Here is a 23289-nt window from a genome sequence, read left to right as displayed (position 1 = left end):
CATCTCCCCTCCGCCTGCACCATCTCACCATCTGCCTGCACCATCTCCCCTCTGCCTTCACTATCTCCCCTCTGCCTGCACCATCTCTCCCTTTTTCCGCACCATCTCCCCTCCGCCTGCACCATATCCCCCTCTGCCTGCACCATCTCTCCCTCTGCCTCCACCATCTCTCCCTCTGCCTGCGCCATCTCTCCCTCGGCCTGTGCCATCTCTCCCTCTGCCTGCACCATCCCCCCCACCTGCACCATTTCTCCCTCTGCCTGCACCATCTCCCCTCTGCCTACACCATCTCTCCCTCTGTCAGCACCATCTCCCCTCTGCCTGCACCATCTCTCCCTCTGTCGGCACCACCTCCCCTCCGCCTGCACCATCTCTCCCCTCCGCCTGCACCATCTCTCCCCTCTGCCTGCACCATCTCCCTCCTGCCTGCACCCTCTCCCCTCTGCCTGCACCCTCTCCCCTCCGCCTGCACTATCTCACCCTCTGCCTGCACCATCTCTCCCTCTGCCTGCACCATCTCACCCTCTGCCTGCACCATCTCACCCACTGCCTGCACCATCTCCCCTCCGCCTGCACCATCTCACCCTCTGCCTGCACCATCTCTCCCTCTGCCTGCACCATCTCACCCTCTGCCTGCACCATCTCACCCACTGCCTGCACCATCTCCCCTCCGCCTGCACCATCTCACCCTCTGCCTGCACCATCTCTCCCTCTGCCTGCACCATCTCACCCTCTGCCTGCACCATCTCACCCACTGCCTGCACCCTCTCCCCTCCGCCTCCACCATCCCTCCCTCTGCCTGCACCATCTCACCCTCTGCCTGCACCATCCCTCCCTCTGCCTGCACCATCTCACCTTCTGCCTGCACCATCTCACCCTCTGCCTGCACCATCTCCCCCTCTGCCTGCACCATCACTCCTCCACCTGCACCATCTCCCCCTCTGCCTGCACCATCTCCCCTCCGCCTGCACCATCTCACCCTCTGCCTGCACCATCTCCCCTCTGCCTGCACCATTTCACCCTCTGCCTGAACCATCTCAACCTCTGCCTGCACCATCTCCCCCCTGCTTGCACCATCTCTCCCTCGGCCTGCACATCTCACTCTCTGCCTGCACCATCCCTCCCCCTGCCTGCACCATCCCTCCTCCTGCCTGCACCATCTCACCCTCTGCCTGCACCATCTCTCCCTCTGCCTGCACCATTTCTTCCCTCCGCCTGCACCATCTCCCTCTCTGCCTGCACCATCCCTCCCCCTCCGCCTGCACCTCCCCTCCCCCGACTGCAGCTCTTTTAACCCTTTCCTCTTTGCCTCCCCCCCCCATGGTTTCCCCCTCACAGTTCTCAGCTCTTCACACAAAGTGACTAAAATACACTCATTAAATTTGCTTTTGCATTTGTGCAGTGGCATTAAAACAATATGAAACTGCTGCTACTTTCTCACAGGCAGAACGGACAAGATTGCCCTTACAAGTTTCCAGTCTTGACTCATTGGCAGTGGAGTGAATGTTAAAAACGAATATCACTTTGCCTGACGCCCAAAGTATATTTGCACCCTCAACTTTTATATATTAACATTTTTTCGTCAGCATGGCAGTTATTTTGGGGACTTTTTCTTGTATATAAGATAATAAAGCAGACTTACAGAATGCGTCCTAAACTAATCCAACACACCGACATGAATAAAATGTATACCAGTGAGCGTTGGTTCTGGGCTCTGCTTTGCTTAGGAGGCCAGGCTTCATTGGGTTGTGGCACTTATGAAGCATTTATTTAGCAGAGAGTGAATTTTTTTTGCCGAATAAAATCCATGCTCTGTTGCGCTATATTCAATTATTCCAAACAAATATTTCTTACTCATTCTGCGCACGTTCCCTTGCACGCAGATAACATGCATTTCTAAGATGTCAAAAGGTGTTGCATTTTTAATAAGAGAGATGTGTTCATGAGTATGGAAGCATGATTTGTGCGTGCGACACTCAGAGGATACGTTTAAATACACACAAAAGACACACTCGCCCTCACCTTCGAGCAGAGCTGTGTTACCAGATGGTGTCACCCCATGTGAGGGTGTCACCTGGTGCGGTCCGCACCCCCCGCACCCCCTAGTGACGCCACTGACATGAGTAAAATGAAAACAATGGCAAAAAATTATACCAAAAGGAAAAACCTACACTGGCACCTGGACGCATACCACCTAGAACAAGTAACTGAGTATAAATATCATAGAGTCTTATTAGACAGCAAAGGCTCCTACAAACCCCAGATAGAGGCCTTGTAGCGGAAAGGCACCACAACAACACTGGTCATGAAGCCACTCAATTAGCACGCCTAAGTTCAAGTTCAAGTTCAAACATTTATATAGCGCACTACTCACCCAGAGGGTCTCAAGGCGCTTGGGGAGGGGGTTCATTATTTATCGAATAGCCAGGTTTTAAGTTCTTTTCTGAAGGAGATGTGCTTCTGTGTAATGCGGAGGTGAGTGGGGAGTGAGTTCCAAGTCTTGGCCGCCAGGTAGGAGAAGGATCTACCTCCCATGGTGGATGTTTGGATACGCGGGACTGCAGCGAGGCCTTGGTTGAAGGATCTTAGTTGTCGGGTGGGTGTGTAGAAGGATAGTCGAGTGTTGAGGCATTCGGGTCCTAGTTTGTAGAGGGCCTTGTGTGCGTGGGTAAGGAGACGGAATGTTATTCTCTTGTTGACGGCTGACCTTAGATGGCTTGACGCCTGACCTTAGATCCTGTACAGAGCAAAACCAAAGGGGATGATGGATGGAGTGTTGAACATTGCAAGCACTCACCCCCAGTCAACTGATCTGGGTTTAATCCATTACCGTTCTTTCGCCCACTCTGCCACCCCAGTTCAGTCATGTCTATATGCAAATCAGTCTGACCCTGTGCCTCATGGGAACAGTCCAGTCCGAACTGCCAAGCCATGTCCTCCCTGAACTGGAAACAAGCATCCTGGGACCGGTTTATGGCTAATCAGCCGGCTGATTCAACCCAACTGCCATCAACTAAACTGCTGCTCGACAAGATTCATCAACATAGCAGAAAGGAGACTAGTCCAATTGTCACCTCACAATGAAGCAACAACTGGGACAATTACAATATTAACACCAACTGCTTACCCTCCTAATATGGAGCAGTCAGGCTGCTACAAACTTTCAAATTATGTGAATGTCACCACACTATGAAATATGCACATTGCACTTTTACCCAACAAACAACACAATGCAGACAAAACCTGTAAATCAAACAATCACCCACTAATTGCAAAGTCAGACAAAAACCTAATCAGGACTACTTTGCACAGCAAACTTCGCACAGCTAATTTCCCACACCACTTAAGGCCACAGTCAATTCTCGGCAGCCTGGAAGCTGCATCCTCATCACGATTTCTGTTCAAGAGCCAACGGCTAAGAACAACACCAGTAATTAATAAGTGACAATCTCTCTCCCGAGAACTGGTTGCAAACGGGTCCGCAATGCATTTTATGACACCACAGCTCTGAATCAAATCTCAAAAGCACAAAGACGCCCTCAAGCAGCTGGCATTTTTGACTGCTGTATCCTTCTTTCTTTTCTTAATATCCTACTTCATTTATGTAAATGAATTCACAAAATGACACGTGTATGCAATGTTTTTTATTAAGCATAATAAATCTTTTGTACCTTTGTACCTTTTTGTCACTGCCAATTCATCTCTTGAAAGATAACCGCTAGGGGTCTATTTGCACGCTGGTTTGCATCTCTCTTGCCCCACACAACGTGGAGCAAGAGCGAAGCAAACTTTAAGTCAGGTTTATGAAGGCAGGCAAGGCCATTGTGTGGTTCCATAAATATGGAGTAAGACAACGCAGTGCAAATCGTGGCGTTGCCTTACTCTGACCTGTGAAGGCATTCTTTGGGCATTGTGTGGGTGTTCGAACACAACACCAGGCATTTTTGATGCAGCCTCAACATTTTCAAGAACTAGTAAGCCTGGGAATGCGCCAAACATACATGCCTTCCTAGGGGAGGTGTAACAAGGAGCAATATTTCTATTTCTCCTCGTCTCTTCCACTTTCAATGTGACCCGAATGCCTTACCGGTCTCTCTGAGAAAGACTGTCAACCTGTTAGCCTTTAGAAAAGATCTTAAGTATTGGCTTTTTGTTCAGTAGGGTTTGGCATCTATCACCTGTTCTTGGTCTGCATTGAGTTCGAAGCGCCAGGGCACTCTTTGGAGTATCTGAGTGCTATACAAAACACCCTATAACATAACATAACAAATAGGAATATGCCTCCTAGGATTGTTTTGGTGCAGGTAGCGCTCCCTTCTTTCACAAAAAACAATCCTGCATGTAATGCAGGCACCCTTGCACCATGGTGCAAAGGTGAATGTGTTGCACTCAACAGCACATTGTGCATCAGTGCATGGGAAAGGACAGGGATGTATTGTATTCCATTAAATATGGTGCATTCCTGTCCTTTCCCTATGACGCAGCACAGCAAGGTGACTTGCTGCGCTGTGCCACTACCTCGTAAATATACCCCTAGGTGCCTGTGAATGTTTGCGTTGATGCATGCCACTGATGGAACACACTAACCTGTGAGTGGTGCGCTAGTTCCAGAGTAGGATGCATACCCTCCCTGTCTTCCCCCACTAGAATCTGCAATCACAATGGGTACCTGTCTCAAGTTCTGGTACTGCCTTCCTGTTTGACCACAAGAATAGCAACAGATCCAGTAACCTCCTTGTTTCTCCACAGGACAGGTGAGTAAGCCTGAGATTGAACATATGGGCACTTTACCTGGCTGTGTTGTTCTTCGTGAATCCACCTTAATACACTGCAGTGCTGATGAGTGGGCCAATGATGGGCTTCCAGATGTTGCAGAGGTTGACAGACTGGTGCACCCGGTACAGGGTGTCACAGCGGGTTAAGACAGTGCAGCTGTCCCTGTAGGACCTACTGCTGAACCATAGTCCGGGGATTCTGCCTGACTTCAGATTTAAGAAAGGAGACTCTCATTAAGGGGCCCACATATGAGCTGGTTTGCATCGCTCTTGCACTTCGCAATGTGGTGCAAGAGCAACACAAACCTTAGATCACATTTATGAAACCACATAATTCAATGGCTACTTAAACTCTTGGGCCTCATTTATGGGGCTTTGGCATTGAGCAGCGCAGCAAGTCACCTTGCGGCGCTGCCCAACATCAAAATGCATCCCCCTGCGCAGGCGCTATTTCAGCAGCCTAGCACCAACGCCGGCACCTTTGCACCATGGTCTTGTCGGCAGGATTGTTATTGTGCAGGTTGGGGGGATCTTTCTGCATGAAATCAATCGGCTGAGGTTTTTTCCTCTTTCTTTGTGTGCTGCACATGGAAAATGAAACAACAAGAAGGAATAAAGTTATTTCTCCTCGTTGCACCCGTCCGGAGAGGCATAGGGTTTTGCCCATCCACAGGTTTACATGGTAAAAATCTGGGGAAGCGTCAAAATCCATAGGTTTTGCATAGGAAACACCACTGCAATGCCCATGGAATGCCTCCCTGGTGCAAAGTAAGGCAACACTGTGATTTGTGCTGCCTATCCTTACTTCGTATCCATGAGGCCATTTATTGCCACTCAAAATTGCTTTGAGTGACCTTAGAGATATGATTTTGTAGTTTGCAGAGCGTCACAGAAAGTGATGCTTCGGCACCCCAAGGGGCTCATAAAATGCCCCTATGACTATCATCCGGATTGTATTTGCGCTCGAAACAGACTAGCTCCCCCCCTTCAATCCTCAACAAGGGAAATACCAGTTTTGTACTCATCCCTGATCCCCTGGCGTGTGACCGACACTGGCCCAGCCTCACTGGCCTTCCAGGACCCCTGAAGCCTGCCTGCTTCTTAGCTGAGGCCCGGTTGTTTTTAGATACTTCCTGATCGCAGCTGCAGCAACAGAGGCTGGCAGCATGTTATAACCTGCTGCTCTTCTGAAGAAACGAAACTGACACATCTAGTCACGCCCAAAACCAAACATGCTTTTTCTAAAAGCGAACTACCCCCAAATACTAATAACTGAATGCTGTGGTTAAACGTTCTAAATATATAGAATATTGGATGCAAGCCCCGCCCCCTGTGCAACTCACACTATATACTTCCACTCCAAGGGCCCTCGCCACACTCTAGGTACCAGATGATCAAAACCCAGACGCACTCAGCTCCACCTTTTCTCCTGTAACATGAGGGTCACTCTAGCTGTCACCTGTATCCTGTCTGCGCTGCTGGCTAAAGGTGAGGCGTCTTCTCCATATTATGTGCACCCCGTCTTCTCCACAGGCTGTATATGAGTCCCTCTCTGTCCATAACATTTTTTCTCTTTGCTCTACATGCTGAACACAAGTCTCTCTCTCTCTCTCGCTCTCTCTCTCTCTCTCTCTCTCTCTCACTCTCTCTCTAACCTATATCCTCTCAGCTCTACAGGCTGAAGTTGAGTTTCTCTCTTCGCACTCTCTCTCTCTCTCTCTCTCTCTCTCTCTCTCTCTCTCTCACTCTCTCTAACCTATGTCCTCTCAGCTCTACAGGCTGAATATGAGTCCCTCTCTCTCCATAATATTTTTTTTCTTTGCTCTACATGCTGAACACAAGTCTCTCTCTCTCTCTCTCTCTCTCTCTCTCTCTCACTCTCTCTCTAACCTATATCCTCTCAGCTCTACAGGCTGAAGTTGAGTTTCTCTCTTCGCACTCTCTCTCTCTCTCTCTCTCTCTCTCTCTCTCTCTCTCTCTCTCTAACCTATGTCCTCTCAGCTCTACAGGCTGAAGATGAGTTTCTCTCTTCTCTCTCTCTCTCACTCTCTCTCTAACCTATATTCTCTCAGCTCTACAGGCTGGAGATGACAGCCTCTCTCTCTCTCTCTATAACTCGTATCCTCTCAGCTCTGCTGACTGAAGGTGAGGTTTCGTCTCTCTATCACGTGCTCCCCTCTCTTCTCCCAGTTGAACATGAGTCTCTGTTTTTTAGCTCTCTAGACTGAGGGTGAGTCTCTCTCTCTACAACTCTCTGTACTGCTGGCTGAGGGGGGGGCATCTCCTCTCTCACGGGCACCCGATTTGCTCTAAAGGCTGAAGATGAGTCTCTCTCTCTCTATAACCTGTATCCTCTTTGTTCTACATGCTGTAGTCTCTCTCGCTCTTTGTCTCAAGTATATATATATATATATATATATATATATATATATATATATATACACCTTTATCCTCCTCTGCTCTACAGGCTGAAGATGACCCTCTCTCTCTATGTATCCTGAATCTTGGCGGCTCTGCTGGCCGCAGGTGAGGCGCCTTCTTTCTATCACGTGCACCTCCTTCTGCTCTAAAGGCTGAAGACGATTCTCTCTCATTCTGTGACCTTTATCCTCCCTGCTCTCCAGGCTGAATATAAGTCTCGCTCTCTATATATCCAGTATCCTCGGCCCTGCTGCCCAAAGGTGAAGCTTCATCGCTCTATCACGTGCAGCCCCTCTGCTCTACAGACTTGTCTTCTGGCTGAAGGTGAAGTGTCCCCTCCCTCTCTCTAACCTGTATCCATCTCTGCTATCCTGGCTGAAGGTCAAGTGACCACTGACCTTTGCAGCCTGTATCCTCTCTGCTCCACAGGCTAAAGATGAGTTTCTCTCTTCGCACTCTCTCTCTCTCTCTCTCTCTCTCTCTCTCTCTCTCTCCCTCTCTCTCTCTCTCCCCCCCCTCTCTCTCTCTCTCTCTCTCTCTCTCTCTCTCTCACTCTCTCTCTAACCTATGTCCTCTCAGCTCTACAGGCTGAAGATGAGTTTCTCTCTTCTCTCTCTCTCTCTCTCTCACTCTCTCTCTAACCTATATCCTCTCAGCTCTATAGGCTGAAGATGAGTCTCTCTCTCACTCTCTCTATAACTTGCATCATATCTGCGTTTCAGACTGAAGGCGAGGCATCTCCTCTCTATCACGTGCACCCCCTCTGCTACACAGGCTGAAGATGAGTCTTACTTTTTCTCGCTCTATAACCTGTATCCTCTCTGCTCTACAGGCTGAAGATGACACCCTCTCTCTCTCTATAACTTGTATCCTCTCTGCTCTACATGCTGCAGATGAGTCTTTCTCTAGAAATATATCACCTGTATCCTCTAGGTTCTACATGCTGAACATGAGTGCCTCTCTATCTCTCTATACCCTCTATCCCCTCTGCTCTACAGTCCCGTCACTGTGCCCCCTGGACTTTACTCCGCTGCAGCTTCCTGTGGAATATGGTGTCCTTGCTGAGACCGCCTTATTCTCCCTCACAGACAAATGCTGCTCCTCTCTCCCCACGCTGTGCTGTTATCACACAGTGGTGCTTTGATCTGCGCTGGGGGGCGCCAGTAGGTAGCTCTTGTTAGGACCTAGTTACCGTAGGAAAATGGCAATATTCTTTTCCCAATAACTTTGACACCGATTGACGAATCTTCGCGAAATTTTCGAAGCTAATTCTTTGTTAATATCAGCTCCTATGTTAAAAGTTTGGGGGTGATTCGTGAAGAGGGGGCTGAGAAAAAAGGGGGTCCCAGAATGTGTTTTCTCTATGTTAATTTACATTGGAAACTTTAGACAAGACTAAAGGCCGAACGGGTGAACGGAATTGCCCCACTTTTGGCAGGGAGAAGGGTCTTGGTCTAGAAAGCACGCTTTTGTTTATTTGGTGTAAATTCGTTCAGTAGTTTTGGAGAAATATCGAAGTTTACAGATATTGATATTTGGGAATTCTGCCTTCTGATTGGCTGAGGCTTTACGAGCACGAGCTTGCTGCTGATTGGCTGTGAGCGGTTGCAACTAGGAAGTGTTGGCCGCAATTTTGTGATACCATTGAAGTGATTAAGGGGAAAAAAGGGCATTGTAACCTCTCTGGCGTGTTTAGGGTGTGCTATAGAGGGGTGCGAAGTGAAGTATTCACCCCTACCGGTGTGAAAGTGGTAGGCTACGGAAATTAAGTGAGGTATTGCATGGAGTCTGATGCTGCTAAGGTGAGCTGGTGCGGGTCTCGTGGATTATACCGTGAGCCCAAATTGTGTGTCTTATGCTGTGAAGTCATGTGATGTGGCCGCTGCACTACACTTGTGGAAGTAGTGTCATCATGTGTTTATAACTACTAGGATGAACTACTGACCCGTTCTGGTCTGAAAGTCCTGGGGTACTGAAAATATGTGAGGTAATGTCTAGAATCTCATGTTGCTAAGCTGAACTGCTACCGGACTCGGGGATGAAAGCGTGAGTCAAACTGTGTGTCATATGCTGTGAAGTCATGTGCTCTGGCCGCTGTGCCACATCTGTCCAAGTAGTGTCAGCATGTAGTTATAGCTACTCAGAGGGACTTTTGTTTTGAACATTGTAACTTGTGTATGGTGCTTAGGGGGTGTTATACAGGGAGTGTGAAGGTACATTTGCGCGTATCAAATTAATTAGGTATTTGTTAAGTAGTAACTACTCACTCCTATGGGTGTGATGGCGCTGGGGGCGTAAGCTGAGCTGCTAAAGGAGTCAATGTAAAGTCGCTGAACTACCGAACCCTACCGGCCTGAAAGTGATGGGTACGGAAATTAGGTGAGGTATTGCCTAGGGTGTCATGCTGGTAAATTGAGCTGCTGCCTGACTCGGGTATGAAACTGTGAGCCCAAACTGTGTGTCCTATGCTGTGAAGTCATGTGCTCTGGGTGCTGTGCCACACCTGTCCAACTTGTATATGGTGCTTAGGTAGTGTTGTATAGGTAGTGTGAAGATAAATCAATATGGTATTTTGTAAAGCGCAAAATACTGACCCCTATGGGTGAAGAGAGCTGGTGATCAAAGCAAGAGCTCTGTGATGCAAAGTGAGATGGTTTGGCCACTGCACCACATCTGTGTGGAGAATTGATTTTAGCGAGGGTCCAGGAGTTGCCGTTACCTGGCCCTAAAATAGCGGGGCTAAGTTGGAAGTTATTGTGTGGTTTTAAAAAGAGTCCTTGTGTTCATTAGTTGGAGCTACATATAAGTGCGGATGACCAGCTTCATGTTATTCAGGAAAACTCGATTTCTCTGATCTGTGAAGTGTACTCCATCACTTCTGTAGATATCAGCCATATCAAAACGTATGTTGTTGTTGTATTTGGACCCCATTTTGTGGTCTCTGAGGTATGCAGACACAGCTTTGCTGACTTTCTTCCTAGATTTTTCAATCTGAGGACAAAATTGTTTTGACCATTTCAACTTCTGTCTTTGGCATATATTGGAATATACAAAGTTTGAGGCAAAAATAACATCAATTGTCCAAAGGTGTCCTTCATAAGCATTTCCAAACCTACTCCAGTCAATGTGCCAAGGTCGTTTCCACCACAGTGCAAAATCATGAGGTCAGGGTGTTGGAGATGCAAACAGGTTTTAACCAAAGAGAACAATTGGTGCCACTTCAAATCTCTCTGTGGAAACCATTTAATGTCCACATTTTTTTAAACCTAATTCTAAGTCAATACGTCTCTGTTCTGCATATCTCTTGCACCAGAAAACATAGTTATGTCCAACGATCCACACTAGCATTTTGAAGGTATGGCTGAAAAGTATAGAAATATGTCTGTAGCTCATGCAGTTCCTTTGTAGAATAAGAGATATGTTTAAAGATGGGGAACTAGTTTTTTTCACATACAAAATGATACCTGATTGGGAGATGAAAAGCATTGTTTTTTAAAATTAGGGTGCATATTCGTTTTGTGGAAAAGCATGTTTGCGATTGGTTAAGAAAAAGCAGTTTGAACGTGGAGTACATAATATAGGTTGAAATTTGCTCAACTCAACCACACCTGCTACTTACATTTGGAAGGCACTGTTCGAACTTAAAACAATTGTGAACTTTTAACCTGCATGTGCCGTGAAATGTTTGAGAAAATGGTGCAAAAAAAGTATTGTTAGGTTTAAAAAAATTTACAAACTTTTAACCTGCACATGTTGTAGAATGTTCTCGAAAGTGTGTTGATAGAATACGTTGCACTGCTGACTTCGATTTGTGTCGTTGGATATGAAAAAAAAAAGATGTATATAATAAATTAAAAAGACAATAATAGAGAGAAGTTTTGAAACGTAAAAGAATGAAGGGAGAATTCGAATTTGTTTGTTACTTGTGTTTATGTGTGCAGGAACAAAATTATAGAAACAGTACCAGGAAGAGGAAGAACCAGGGAAATGGGTGACGGGGGAGATCGGCACAATTGCACACATGTACAATGAGGTACAGCACAAGTATAGACAAAGAATGGCCAAAATGAAACACACCAACAGGGAGCATAAGTCACACAACCTGGGAACATCACACCACTGAACGAGCATTGAAGTGAAAACCACGCTGCATTCATATAAGATGTGGAGAAAGGCCGGTCGTGGGTGTTGTGAGATGTCTGCGACCATGGTCTTCATGGATGAGATGCCAGCCCATGGCACATGGGCGGGTTCACTGTGTGTTACGTTGCCAAACAGTTGCTCCTCCCTCCTGCGAGCCCCCACACTTTTTTTGCAATGCGCTGTTGTATCCCATGCACTCATACAGCACAGCATTGTACTGCGGCATTCTAACCACACCATGAGAGTGCCGTTTGGTGGTGGTGTAGCCCACTTTACAACATCGTCTGCTGCGTCCCTTGTGGCAGGCCACGCCAGGACATAGAGACACACTTACTGCACTTCCTGCACATGGACATGTCTAACACCCCGTTTCCCTTGCCAGATAAGCACACCTCTGCGGTGAACTGGGTACGCCGGATCAGCACACATTTGTTGTGCTTGCAGGAGGATGCGTGCATAGCAACATGTCTAGGGTCACTGCCAACGCTGAGGTGACATGGTAAAGTCTGCTGAAGACAGCACACTGTGATGTTGCAAGGCCAATGCCTATCATGCTAACACAATGACCACACAGAGACACTTGTTTAGATGCGGGTTTGGGGGTGTTGGTGGTCCTGGTGTTGTTGCGATGAGTCTTGTGGCCCTCATGGGTATCCCTGTATTGTGCTCATTGACTCTATGTCACGTGTGGGTGTTCTGGTGTGGCTCTTGGCTGTGTTTCCTTTCCTGCTGCAGGGAGTCGTCCTGCTTAACACCAGGGGAAAGCAGGTGTAAAATTCCTGGTGGTAACCACTAAAACCCCAGCTCATCTGCAAAGCCCTTCTCTCACCATCTTAGCGAGCAATGCGCGGAGATACCCCGACCAGGGTCGATTCTTACGCTATACAAGAAATTAAATGAAAATAAGTAAATAAATAAACATGGGTTATCGCCGCAATTAATTTTGCATTGCAGTTGTGAAAGTTGTGATGTCATTGTTTTGTGTGCAGAACAATATACGGACTAGGGAGTGTATCCCGTCAAGATGCAGCACCTGATGCACTATTCCTTTTTTTATTTTTTTTTATTGTTGTTTTATGCAAGGAAATACAGCAATGGACAGTCACAAATTCAAAAGATACATATAATTACTTACAAATGCAACATCAAACAATAACTAGATCCAATCAGCAATTGGCGCCCACATTTTTGCTCCCAAGGCACTTCTTTTGACACCCTTAAGTTTGTACATAGCGGATTCGATTTTATACATAAATAATAATCTTTCCCTCCATTTAAAGAAGGAAGGAGGGTCCGGATTATTCCACTCCCTAGTGATACAAGCTTGGGCTATCGCAATGCAAATAAAAAGAAAACAGGTTAATGGTTTGGGTCTTGGGGTGCCTGAGCCTATACCAATTAACACCAGCTCTGCAGTTACCTTGACATCAGACTTAACACCTGCAGCCAAAAAACTCTCAATTTGATGAAAGAAGTCCCCAAGCTTAGGACATTGAAAGAACATGTGCACGACATCGGCTGCGTACAAACCCCAGCGATTACATTTCATCCCCACGGTGGTACTCCATTTAACAACTTTGCTAGGAGTGTAATAAAGGTCATATATGCACATAAAATGTTGAGATTTCATCATCCCAGTTAGTTAGTCAGAGCAAGTATTCCTTAAGTAAAAATGATTTTTTAAAGTTTCTTCAGATCCGCAGCTTTCTTCAAAACTCACTATTTGTTTCAGTCACTTGGAACATTTGCAAAAAAAAACGTCAATTGGTATTTTGTGCTCATGTTTGATGCAGGAATTTGGGGACGATTTAGATGAGTGCCAGGAGAAGTGGGCAAGCAAATTGGGGATACCTGATATTGATGTTTATGAGTCTGTTAAAGTTGCTTCTGAATTTTTAATAACTGGGATGACCTGACGCACTATTCCTAATCAATATAAACAATGAGATTTCTTCATTGATTTTGTGTGTCCACTGTAAGTGGAGGCACTACCTATGTGCAATTCAATACAGGATTTTATTATTTTGAATAAATTGCAAAGATGCACCTCGTGTGTTTTTGCACGGGACGGCTATTTCGCATTTCATTATCAGGACTTTAATGCAACTAAAGTTGAGATAGATTTAACACAGTATTCAGAAGTTAGTGCTCCAAAATTTAACACCATGGTCGATATAAGCAAATAACAGTAATAAAAACAAGAAAGAATCACACAGCAGTTAAGAAAACAACCGAAATGGCAAATAATATAATTTTTTTTGTCAAACTTTATTTTTTTATAAACCTACATAAACCATAAACTATTTTTAAATACTTTTTTTATTAGATATATAAAAAATAAACCAATAAACAAAGTTTAACAAACATAATAGACAGACCCTCCAGCATTTCGCGATTTCGAGATTCACGAAAAAATAGCGAAATCGGCAGATTAGCGCTATGGCCACGATATTTGCTGATTTGGCCACTAAAAAGGGTCTCCCTGAAGAAAGGAAATAATGAAGGCTTCTTATTGGGTGCACCCAGCACACACGTCACTAGGTGTCTCCGTACAGCCATAAAAGAGTTGTTTCCTGGCTGCCAAACTCTGCAAAACTCGTTGTAAAGCAATTCTAGTGTAATATATGGTGTGAATGAATTTCACTGCTGGGGGGTCTGATTACAGCAACTGATTACCTCTTCCTTGGGAAGCTCCATTTTTATCGAGCGCTTCATTTGTAAGAGTGTGCCTTTAGTTAAAGAGAAGTAAGAATAAAAAGTTGGCAATTGACGGTAAAGATGCTATTTTTAAATCTCCTTATATTGACAAATAAAGGAATGAATTGCAAGATGTGAACGGTGTAAAAGCAAAGATGTTCTGAACTGCTGCGGGGACTGTCCTCGCAAAGATAGGCTTCCATAACCCAGGGAGGTGCCCAGACATTCTTCCGCAGCGGCCGTAATTCAGGTCTCAGAGGCATCCACGGTGCAACCTTCCGCTCCTCCTTGAAATGTCATATTTGGTCTGCTTTTCAGGTTGACAGTTCAATCCACACCGTGGTGCTGAACACAAGTCTTGCAACCCCTCAAATTAATTGCTAACTAAAAGTTAAGTGTAACAGCAAAGAAGGGAAAACAAGAAATCTGATAGGATGTCACCAAGAGTGCAGAGTGCGGACCTGACAAACCCTGCTCAAAGGTCACTGCGGTTTAAATCCAGGCTGGGTGAGGGAAACAACGAGCTTTGCTATATTTCAGCAATCAGCAGACGCTATTTATAATTCTGGTCTAAAATGCAGAGATAAGGTCAAGATAATGGCGCCCTGAAGGCTGCGCTTGATGCCCGCCCAACATTCCAACGAGGAAACGACTGGAAGTTGTGGAAGTAGATAAAAAAAGACATTATTGTTCATTTCCATTCTAAAAGTCACGTTACCCAGAGAGCTCCAGTTAGAGAATGTCAACTTGACTGCAGTAATAACACGATTAGATTAATCGTGTTACCGCAATCAATAGTCGTGATATTACTGCAAAGTTAGGTTGGCCACTCAATACTTACACAACGTGAGTCACCTAAGGTTCCTTAGCTCATTTTAAGCAGACTGTAAACAAGACTGTTTTACATCTTCATGCCCACCTAAGAACCTTCAGTCAGATCTGTTAATAAGTCACCATCACAGTGGGATTTTCTGTTTTGCTCTACCGTTTTAAGTATGGGTGTACGTGTTCTAGCGCACAGAGGGATGTAGGTTAATAACGAAAAACACAGGACTTGCTAACCCAGCACATGGGAAAAGCAAACTGAGGTGCACCAATATCTGCATATTTCAATAATTCTCTGCATATTTATGTTGCTTTTGGAGAAAATAAATTCATGTATTGTGGGCTCAAAGCCTTGCTTTCTGTTCTAAGTTTTGTTTATGTCGGTCAACATGGGCATGGATTGCATTGGTGCAAAAGGTGCTGTGGCACTGGGCCCAAAGCTCTGAGAGCCCACTGAGTCTTGACAATTCTGCATTTTACTACTCAAACAGCAGTCAAAGGAGCTATTGCCTTTGCTTGTATGCAAGCAAGGATGGATATGTGCGTTCAACCAAATATTTTTAATTAAAAGAGTTCCTTGAACTATAGAACCATACAACAACCCTGCGCCCTAGGGTACCTGGGAAAGAGGTGTCCGGCCTCTCAGATCCAGGAGGCAGCGATGCCCCGGCATGGGTGCACACATGTGCACTAGAACATCTGAGGTAATTTGAATTTTATGGTCAATTGTGTCCCCTAACGTAGACCCCAACGGCTCCATGTACGTGCTTCAAGTACATGTAATTTCCCTCCATGACCAGATATGACGACGCAAATACATTTGCGTCCAACGTTAACTTGTCCTCTTTTAGATCCACCATGAATGGGTTGATAATTCCGTTCCTAAGTATGCCGTGCCACCGTCTTTACATGGTGCACTTTCACGTTTTCTTGGCTCTGTTGAGTTAGGCCCTGATTTCTGCCATCGAGCCCTTTCTGCCTTCTGCCTTAGAAAGCTACAGCCTGGATCTGCATCCGTGACCCTTGCCTTACTCCCTACGCGGCGAGCGGTGCCCGGCTCGGCATGCTTGCCTGCCAAAGGCAATTTAGCCTTCAAGTTATCTGCTCCGCTCCTCGAAAATACATTCCTGTCTAGTGATTTAGGTAAACATCCCCCCAGCTGCAGAGCGAAGGGCCCGGCCTTTCTGTCTCCGTGCAAGAAATTCATTGCTCCAGTTACCATGGTAGGCCAATGGCCCCTCGCATTACACGCAGACACGTAGACACATATGCACGCATTAGCAGTCAGTATAGAATAGCCTCTACCCGAAAGACCTTTCCTCCTAGATAATACAGTTCCTCAAACACAAGATATCAGATATGATTGGGTTTAGGTTGTTCTGACACGCCAGGCTTCTGTCTCCTCTTTTGGAGCTAAATGTCAAGTCCCCTTCACCCTCCAGTTCCACGTCAATCACACGTCATGTCGCCTGCGCGCGCATCCAGCCATATATTTCTGCTGACACTGCAGGATTCCTCTATGAATCCACCCACTTGTGACACTTTCATGTGACGTTTCTAGCACACACCTCCGTGTACGCCCTCGTGCACGCCTTCTGTTACGCACATGTGTTCTTATCTCATTTCTTTCAGCTGTTACGCCTTCTGTATCCATCACCATTGTATGCATTTACTATATATATTGTGCACTGTTAATAAAGCATTGTCTATCCCTTCCTGAACCTTCGTGGTGATGGAACATGATACCATGGTTCGAACCATTCCATTACATGGAATAAAACCCTTATAACTCAGACTCCACGGACTCTGCCTCTCATTTTGATTGAGCTATTTTATTGAACTTATACCGCATAGAAATTAAGTATACGGTAAATCTTTATTTACCACATAATTTGGCACCCGAATAGGGACCCCTCCCCCACCCCACGCGCCGGAGATGCGTCGCAGGTTCTGCCCCCGACTACAGCTGTGACGGACCCCATGCGCATCTGCAGGATTTCCTGTGTCTCCCTCAGGCCTACGGAGGTGACGGAGACTGCGGCCGACATCCAGACGAGGCGGTGAGGAGTGCGGAGGATCCCGACCAGAGCCCAGCCGAGAGAGCAGTGTCCGAGGTATCGAGAGGCCCACCAGTAGAGTCGAGGCGCATGCGTAGTGCGTTGCAGAAGCAGTGACGTCAGTCCAGTACAGTCCAGTCCAGTCGAGTTTCCGAGGCCTTCCGTTCCGTGCTTCCCGGTGAGTACCGTTGCTGGGGACGCATCTAGACGGGTGCATTAATTTGTGTCCGGTCAAGACTGGTTTGGGTACACAGACCCGGTCTGCACTGTTTTAGCAGTGTATCTGTACTGTTTAGCAGTATATCCAGTATCCAGTTATCCAGTTATTGTTCGTTCTGAAATGTTTAAATGTATTTTAATGTCGTGGTATGAGTGATTGTCTGATCTTCATTACTGTGTTCATTGTAATAGTTGTGTCCAAGTTCGATTAAGTATCAAATATCAAATAGTCAAGAGTTACAGAATGCCTTTATTCCCGAAATTACGTCAGATAGGAACTAGAAAAGGGATACTTGAGGAGGCTGTTCCCATCCCACCCAGGGACACTCCTGGTCATTTTATGTACCACAAGCACGGCTTAGATGCCATATTATTTCTCGACTTGTGGGTGGATTACACCAAGGACTTGGCAGAGAATCAGAGATGGCCCGTTACAGGGACATGGGATGCCGAGTGCATCATGAGAGTAGAAGAAGCGTTGTGGAAAAAGAAACAGACAGTCACAGAAAGATGCCATTGAATTATGGCGTAAAGAAGCACATAGACGAACAGAGAAAACACTCAGAAAAGCAGAGAAAAGTAGAGAGGATTCTGAAAAAGCCAAAGAAAAAGAACTATTGGAGGAAGGGGAACGAGTTAGAATGGAACAACACGACAGACAGAGTAATGCCATTGTGACAGGATTGTATCCAGTCCTGGCCGAGGGCCTGCCCAAGGCGACCCCGGAAACCCCCCCGAAAGATCTGCCCCCTCCCTTGGTTCCAACCAAACTACGTCATAAGACCGCAGCAGACATTTTCCTTTCCTCCTATTTAGATGATGTAGCTCCAGCATATACTAGCATACCCGTACCGCCCGTTAGTAATGCACATCTGCCCGCTCCGGCGGATCAACCTGCTGTTCAAGTTACGCCACCCCCTCGTTCCCATGTTACGCTTCCCCCTGTTGTTCCTTCTGCAACTTGTCCCGTCGTCGGACCTGGGAATCCTTTCCCCCAGGGCCTACCTACTGTACATACTTTACCAGCTACATTACCGCCCGTAACGACGCAGCCAACGATGGCTGGCGGTCAGTCTGACGGTCACGCTTCAGGAGGTGCAGCAGGAGGTCATTTTCAGACCCCGCCACCAGTACATCGAATGACTGTTAGGGAATTAGCAATGCAACGTACTCCGAAGCCAGCAACAACTGAAAAACTTAAAGAATATCTCACAGACTGTAGATATGATCCAGTACCAGGTAAAGACGGTCGCATGATGCTAGCATCGCTACGTATACGACGATCCAGTACCAGGTAAAGACGGTCGCATGATGCTAGCATCGCTACGTATACGACGAGCTTCAGACTATTTAGTGTTATTGCCAGGAATGACGAACCATCTAGATAAAATATATCATTTTATACAAACGGGAGAGGGTCCTGAATCTATTTCCGAGGCCATGGCATATCAGAAAGTATGAAGTTGAGTTTCTCTCTTCGCACTCTCTCTCTCTCTCTCTCACTCTCTCTCTAACCTATATCCTCTCAGCTCTACAGGCTGAAGTTGAGTTTCTCTCTTCGCACTCTCTCTCTCTCTCTCTCTGTCTCTCTCTCTCTCTCTCTCTCTCTCTCTCACTCTCTCTCTAACCTATATCCTCTCAGCTCTACAGGCTGAAGTTGAGTTTCTCTCTTCGCACTCTCTCTCTCTCTCTCTCTCTCTCTCTCTCTCTCTCTCTCTCTCTCTCTCCCACTCTCTCTCTCTCTCTCACCTATGTCCTCTCAGCTTTACAGGCTGAAGATGAGTTTCTCTCTTCTCTCTCTCTCTCACTCTCTCTCTAACCTATATTCTCTCAGCTCTACAGGCTGAAGATGACACCCTCTCTCTCTCTATAACTTGTATCCTCTCAGCTCTGCTGACCGAAGGTGAGGTTTCGTCTCTTTATCACGTGCTCCCCTCTCTTCTCCCAGTTGAACATGAGTCTCTGTTTTTAGCTCTCTAGGCTGAGGATGAGTCTCTCTCTCTACAACTCTCTGTACTGCTCGTTAAGGGGGGGCATCTCCTCTCTCACGCGCACCCGATTTGCTCTAAAGGCTGAAGATTAGTCTCTCTCTCTCTCTATAACCTGTATCCTCTTTGTTCTACATGCTGTAGTCTCTCTCGCTCTTTGTCTCAAGTATATATATATATATATATATATATACACCTTTATCCTCTCTGCTCTACAGGCTGAAGATGACCCTCTCTCTCTATGTATCCTGAATCTTGGCGGCTCTGCTAGCCGCAGGTGAGGCGTCTTCTTTCTATCACGTGCACCTCCTTCTGCTCTAAAGGCTGAAGACGAGTCTCTCTCATTCTGTGACCTTTATCCTCCCTGCTCTCCAGGCTGAATATGAGTCTCGCTCTCTATATATCCAGTATCCCCGGCCCTGCTGCCCAAAGGTGAAGCTTCATCGCTCTATCACGTGCAGCCCCTCTGCTCTACAGACTTGTCTTCTGGCTGAAGGTGAAGTATCCCCTCCCTCTCTCTAACCTGTATCCATCTCTGCTATCCTGGCTGAAGGTCAAGTGACCACTGACCTTTACAGCCTGTATCCTCTCTGCTCCACAGGCTAAAGATGAGTTTCTCTCTTCTCTCTCTCTCTCTCTCTCTCTCTCTCTCTCTCTCTCTCTCTTTTTCTCTCTCTCTCTCTAACCTATATCCTTTCAGCTCTACAGGCTGAAGTTGAGTTTCTCTCTTCGCTCTCTCTCTCTCTCTCTCTCTCTCTCTCTCTCTCCTCTCTCTCTCTCTCTCTCTCTCTCTCTCTCTCTCTCTCTATCTCTCTCCCCCCTCTCTCTCTCTCTCTCTCTCTCTCTCACTCTCTCTCTAACCTATGTCCTCTCAGCTCTACAGGCTGAAGATGAGTTTCTCTCTTCTCTCACTCTCTCTCACTCTCTCTCTAACCTATATCCTCTCAGCTCTATAGGCTGAAGATGAGTCTCTCTCTCTCTCTCTATAACTTGCATCATATCTGCGTTTCAGACTGAAGGCGAGGCATCTCCTCTCTATCACGTGCACCCCCTCTGCTACACAGGCTGAAGATGAGTCTTTCTTTTTCTCGCTCTATAACCTGTATCCTCACTGCTCTACAGGCTGAAGATGACACCCTCTCTCTCTCTATAACTTGTATCCTCTCTGCTCTACATGCTGCAGATGTGTCTTTCTCTAGAAATATATCACCTGTATCCTCTAGGTTCTACATGCTGAACATGAGTTCCTCTCTATCTCTCTATACCCTCTACCCCCTCTGCTCCACAGTCCCGTCACTGTGCCCCCTGGACTTCACTCCGCTGCAGCTTTCTGTGGAAAATGGTGTCCTTGCTGAGACCGCCTTATTCTCCCTCGCAGACAAATGCTTCTCCTCTCTCCCCACGCTGTGCTGTTATCACACAGTGGTGCTTTGATCTGCGCCCGGGGGCGCCAGTAGGTAGCTCTTGTTAGGACCTAGTTACCGTAGGAAAATGGCAATATTCTTTTCCCAATAACTTTGACACCGATTGACGAATCTTCGCGAAATTTTCGAAGCTAATTCTTTGTTAATATCAGCTCCTATGTTAAAAGTTTGGGGGTGATTCGTGAAGAGGGGGCTGAGAAAAAAGGGGGTCCCAGAATGTGTTTTCTCTATGTTAATTTACATTGGAAACTTTAGACAAGACTAAAGGCCGAACGGGCGAACGGAATTGCCCCACATTTGGCAGGGAGAAGGGTCTTGGTCTAGAAAGCACGCTTTTGTTTATTTGGTGTAAATTCGTTCAGTAGTTTTGGAGAAATATCGAAGTTTACAGATATTGATATTTGGGAATTCTGCCTTCTTATTGGCTGAGGCTTTACGAGCACGAGCTTGCTGCTGATTGGCTGTGAGCGGTTGCAACTAGGAAGTGTTGGCCGCCATTTTGTGATACCATTGAAGTGAGTAAGGGGAAAAAAGGGCACTGTAACCTCTCTGGGGTGTTTAGGGTGTGCTATAGAGGGGTGCGAAGTGAAGTATTCACCCCTACCGGTGTGAAAGTGGTGGGCTACGGAAATTAAGTGAGGTATTGCATGGAGTCTGTCTGCTAAGGTGAGCTGGTGCGGGTCTCGTGGATTATAGCGTGAGCCCAAATTGTGTGTCTTATGCTGTGAAGTTATGTGATGTGGCCGCTGCACTACACTTGTGGAAGTAGTGTCATCATGTGTTTATAACTACTAGGATGAACTACTGACCTGTTCTGGTCTGAAAGTCCTGGGGTACTGAAAATATGTGAGGTAATGTCTAGAATCTCATGTTGCTAAGCTGAACTGCTACCGGACTCGGGATGAAAGTGTGAGTCAAACTGTGTGCCATATGCTGTGAAGTCATGTGCTCTGGCCGCTGTGCCACATCTGTCCAAGTAGTGTCAGTATGTAGTTATAGCTACTCAGAGGGACTTTTGTTTCGAACATTGTAACTTGTGTATGGTGCTTAGGGGGTGTTATACAGGGAGTGTGAAGGTACATTTGCGCGTATCAAATTAATTAGGTATTTGTTAAGTAGTAACTACTCACTCCTATGGGTGTGATGGCGCTGGGGGCGTAAGCTGAGCTGCTAAAGGAGTCGATGTAAAGTCGCTGAACTACCGAACCCTACCGGTCTGAAAGTGATGGGTACGGACATTAGTTGAGGTATTGCCTAGAGTGTCATGCTGGTAAATTGAGCTGCTGCCTGACTCGGGTATGAAACTGTGAGCCCAAACTGTGTGTCCTATGCTGTGAAGTCATGTGCTCTGGGTGCTGTGCCACACCTGTCCAACTTGTATATGGTGCTTAGGTGGTGTTGTATAGGTAGTGTGAAGATAAATCAATATGGTATTTTGTAAAGCGCAAACTACTGACCCCTATGGGTGAAGAGAGCTGGCGATCAAAGCAAGAGCTCTGTGCTGCAAAGTGAGATGGTTTGGCCACTGCACCACAGCTGTGTGGAGAATTGATTTTAGCGAGGGTCCAGGAGTTGCTGTTACCTGGCCCTAAAATAGCGGGGCTAAGTTGGAAGTTATTGTGCGGTTTTAAAAAGAGTCCTTGTGTTCATTAGTTGGAGCTACATATAAGTGCGGATGACCAGCTTCATGTTATTCAGGAAAACTCGATTTCTATGATCTGTGAAGTGTACTCCATCACTTCTGTAGATATCAGCCATATCAAAACGTATGTTGTTGTTGTATTTGGACCCCATTTTGTGGTCTCTGAGGTATGCAGACACAGCTTACTGACTTTCTTCCTAGATTTTTCAATCTGAGGACAAAATTGTTTTGACCATTTCAACTTCTGTCTTTGGCATATATTGGAATATACAAAGTTTGAGGCAAAAATAACATCAATTGTCCAAAGGTGTCCTTCATAAGCATTTCCAAACCTACTCCAGTCAATGTGCCAAGGTCGTTTCCACCACAGTGCACAATCATGAGGTCAGGGTGTTGGAGATGCAAACAGGTTTTAACCAAAGAGAACAATTGGTGCCACTTCAAATCTCTCTGTGGAAACCATTTAATGTCCACATTTTTTTAAACCTAATTCTAAGTCAATACGTCTCTGTTCTGCATATCTCTTGCACCAGAAAACATAGTTATGTCCAACGATCCACACTGGCATTTTGAAGGTATGGCTGAAAAGTATAGAAATATGCCTGTAGCTCATGCAGTTCCTTTGTAGAATAAGAGATATGTTTAAAGATGGGGAACTAGTGTTTTTTCACATACAAAATGATACTTGATTGGGAGATGAAAAGCATTGTTTTTTAAAATTAGGGTGCATATTCGTTTTTTGGAAAAGCATGTTTGCGATTGGTTAAGAAAAAGCAGTTTGAACCTGGAGTACATAATATAGGTTGAAATTTGCTCAACTCAACCACACCTGCTACTTACATTTGGAAGGCACTGTTCGAACTTAAAACAATTGTGAACTTTTAACCTGCATGTGCCGTGAAATGTTTGAGAAAATGGTGCAAAAAAAGTATTGTTATGTTTAAAAAAATTGACAAACTTTTAACCTGCACATGTTGTAGAATGTTCTCGAAAGTGTGTTGATAGAATACGTTAAACTGCTGACTTCGATTTGTGTCGTTGGATATGAAAAAAAAAAGATGTATATAATAAATTAAAAAGACAATAATAGAGAGAAGT

General features: G+C 45.9%; 1 protein-coding gene across 2 annotated transcripts in view; it reads left to right on the top strand.

Annotated features, from left to right (window-relative positions):
* LOC147701006 (phospholipase A2 inhibitor and Ly6/PLAUR domain-containing protein-like) overlaps window positions 1-23289 on the top strand; it is a 268517-nt gene that overhangs the window by 88135 nt on the left and 157093 nt on the right. Inside the window, exon 1 of one of the 2 annotated variants that reach the window (XM_086929828.1) lies at window positions 6147-6263. The exons of the other annotated variant lie outside the window; for it this stretch is intronic. Coding sequence (XP_086785954.1) covers window positions 6212-6263 — 52 coding nt within the window. The 5' untranslated portion in view covers window positions 6147-6211. Of the gene's footprint in view, window positions 1-6146; window positions 6264-23289 lie in introns of those variants that run through there. 2 annotated transcript variants of the gene reach the window in all.

This window comes from Lissotriton vulgaris, chromosome 7, assembly GCF_964263255.1.
Source record: "Lissotriton vulgaris chromosome 7, aLisVul1.2, whole genome shotgun sequence".
Taxonomy (NCBI): domain Eukaryota; kingdom Metazoa; phylum Chordata; class Amphibia; order Caudata; family Salamandridae; genus Lissotriton; species Lissotriton vulgaris.
Note: the sequence above shows the minus strand (reverse complement) of the source record. Positions and strands in the feature narration are given on the sequence as shown.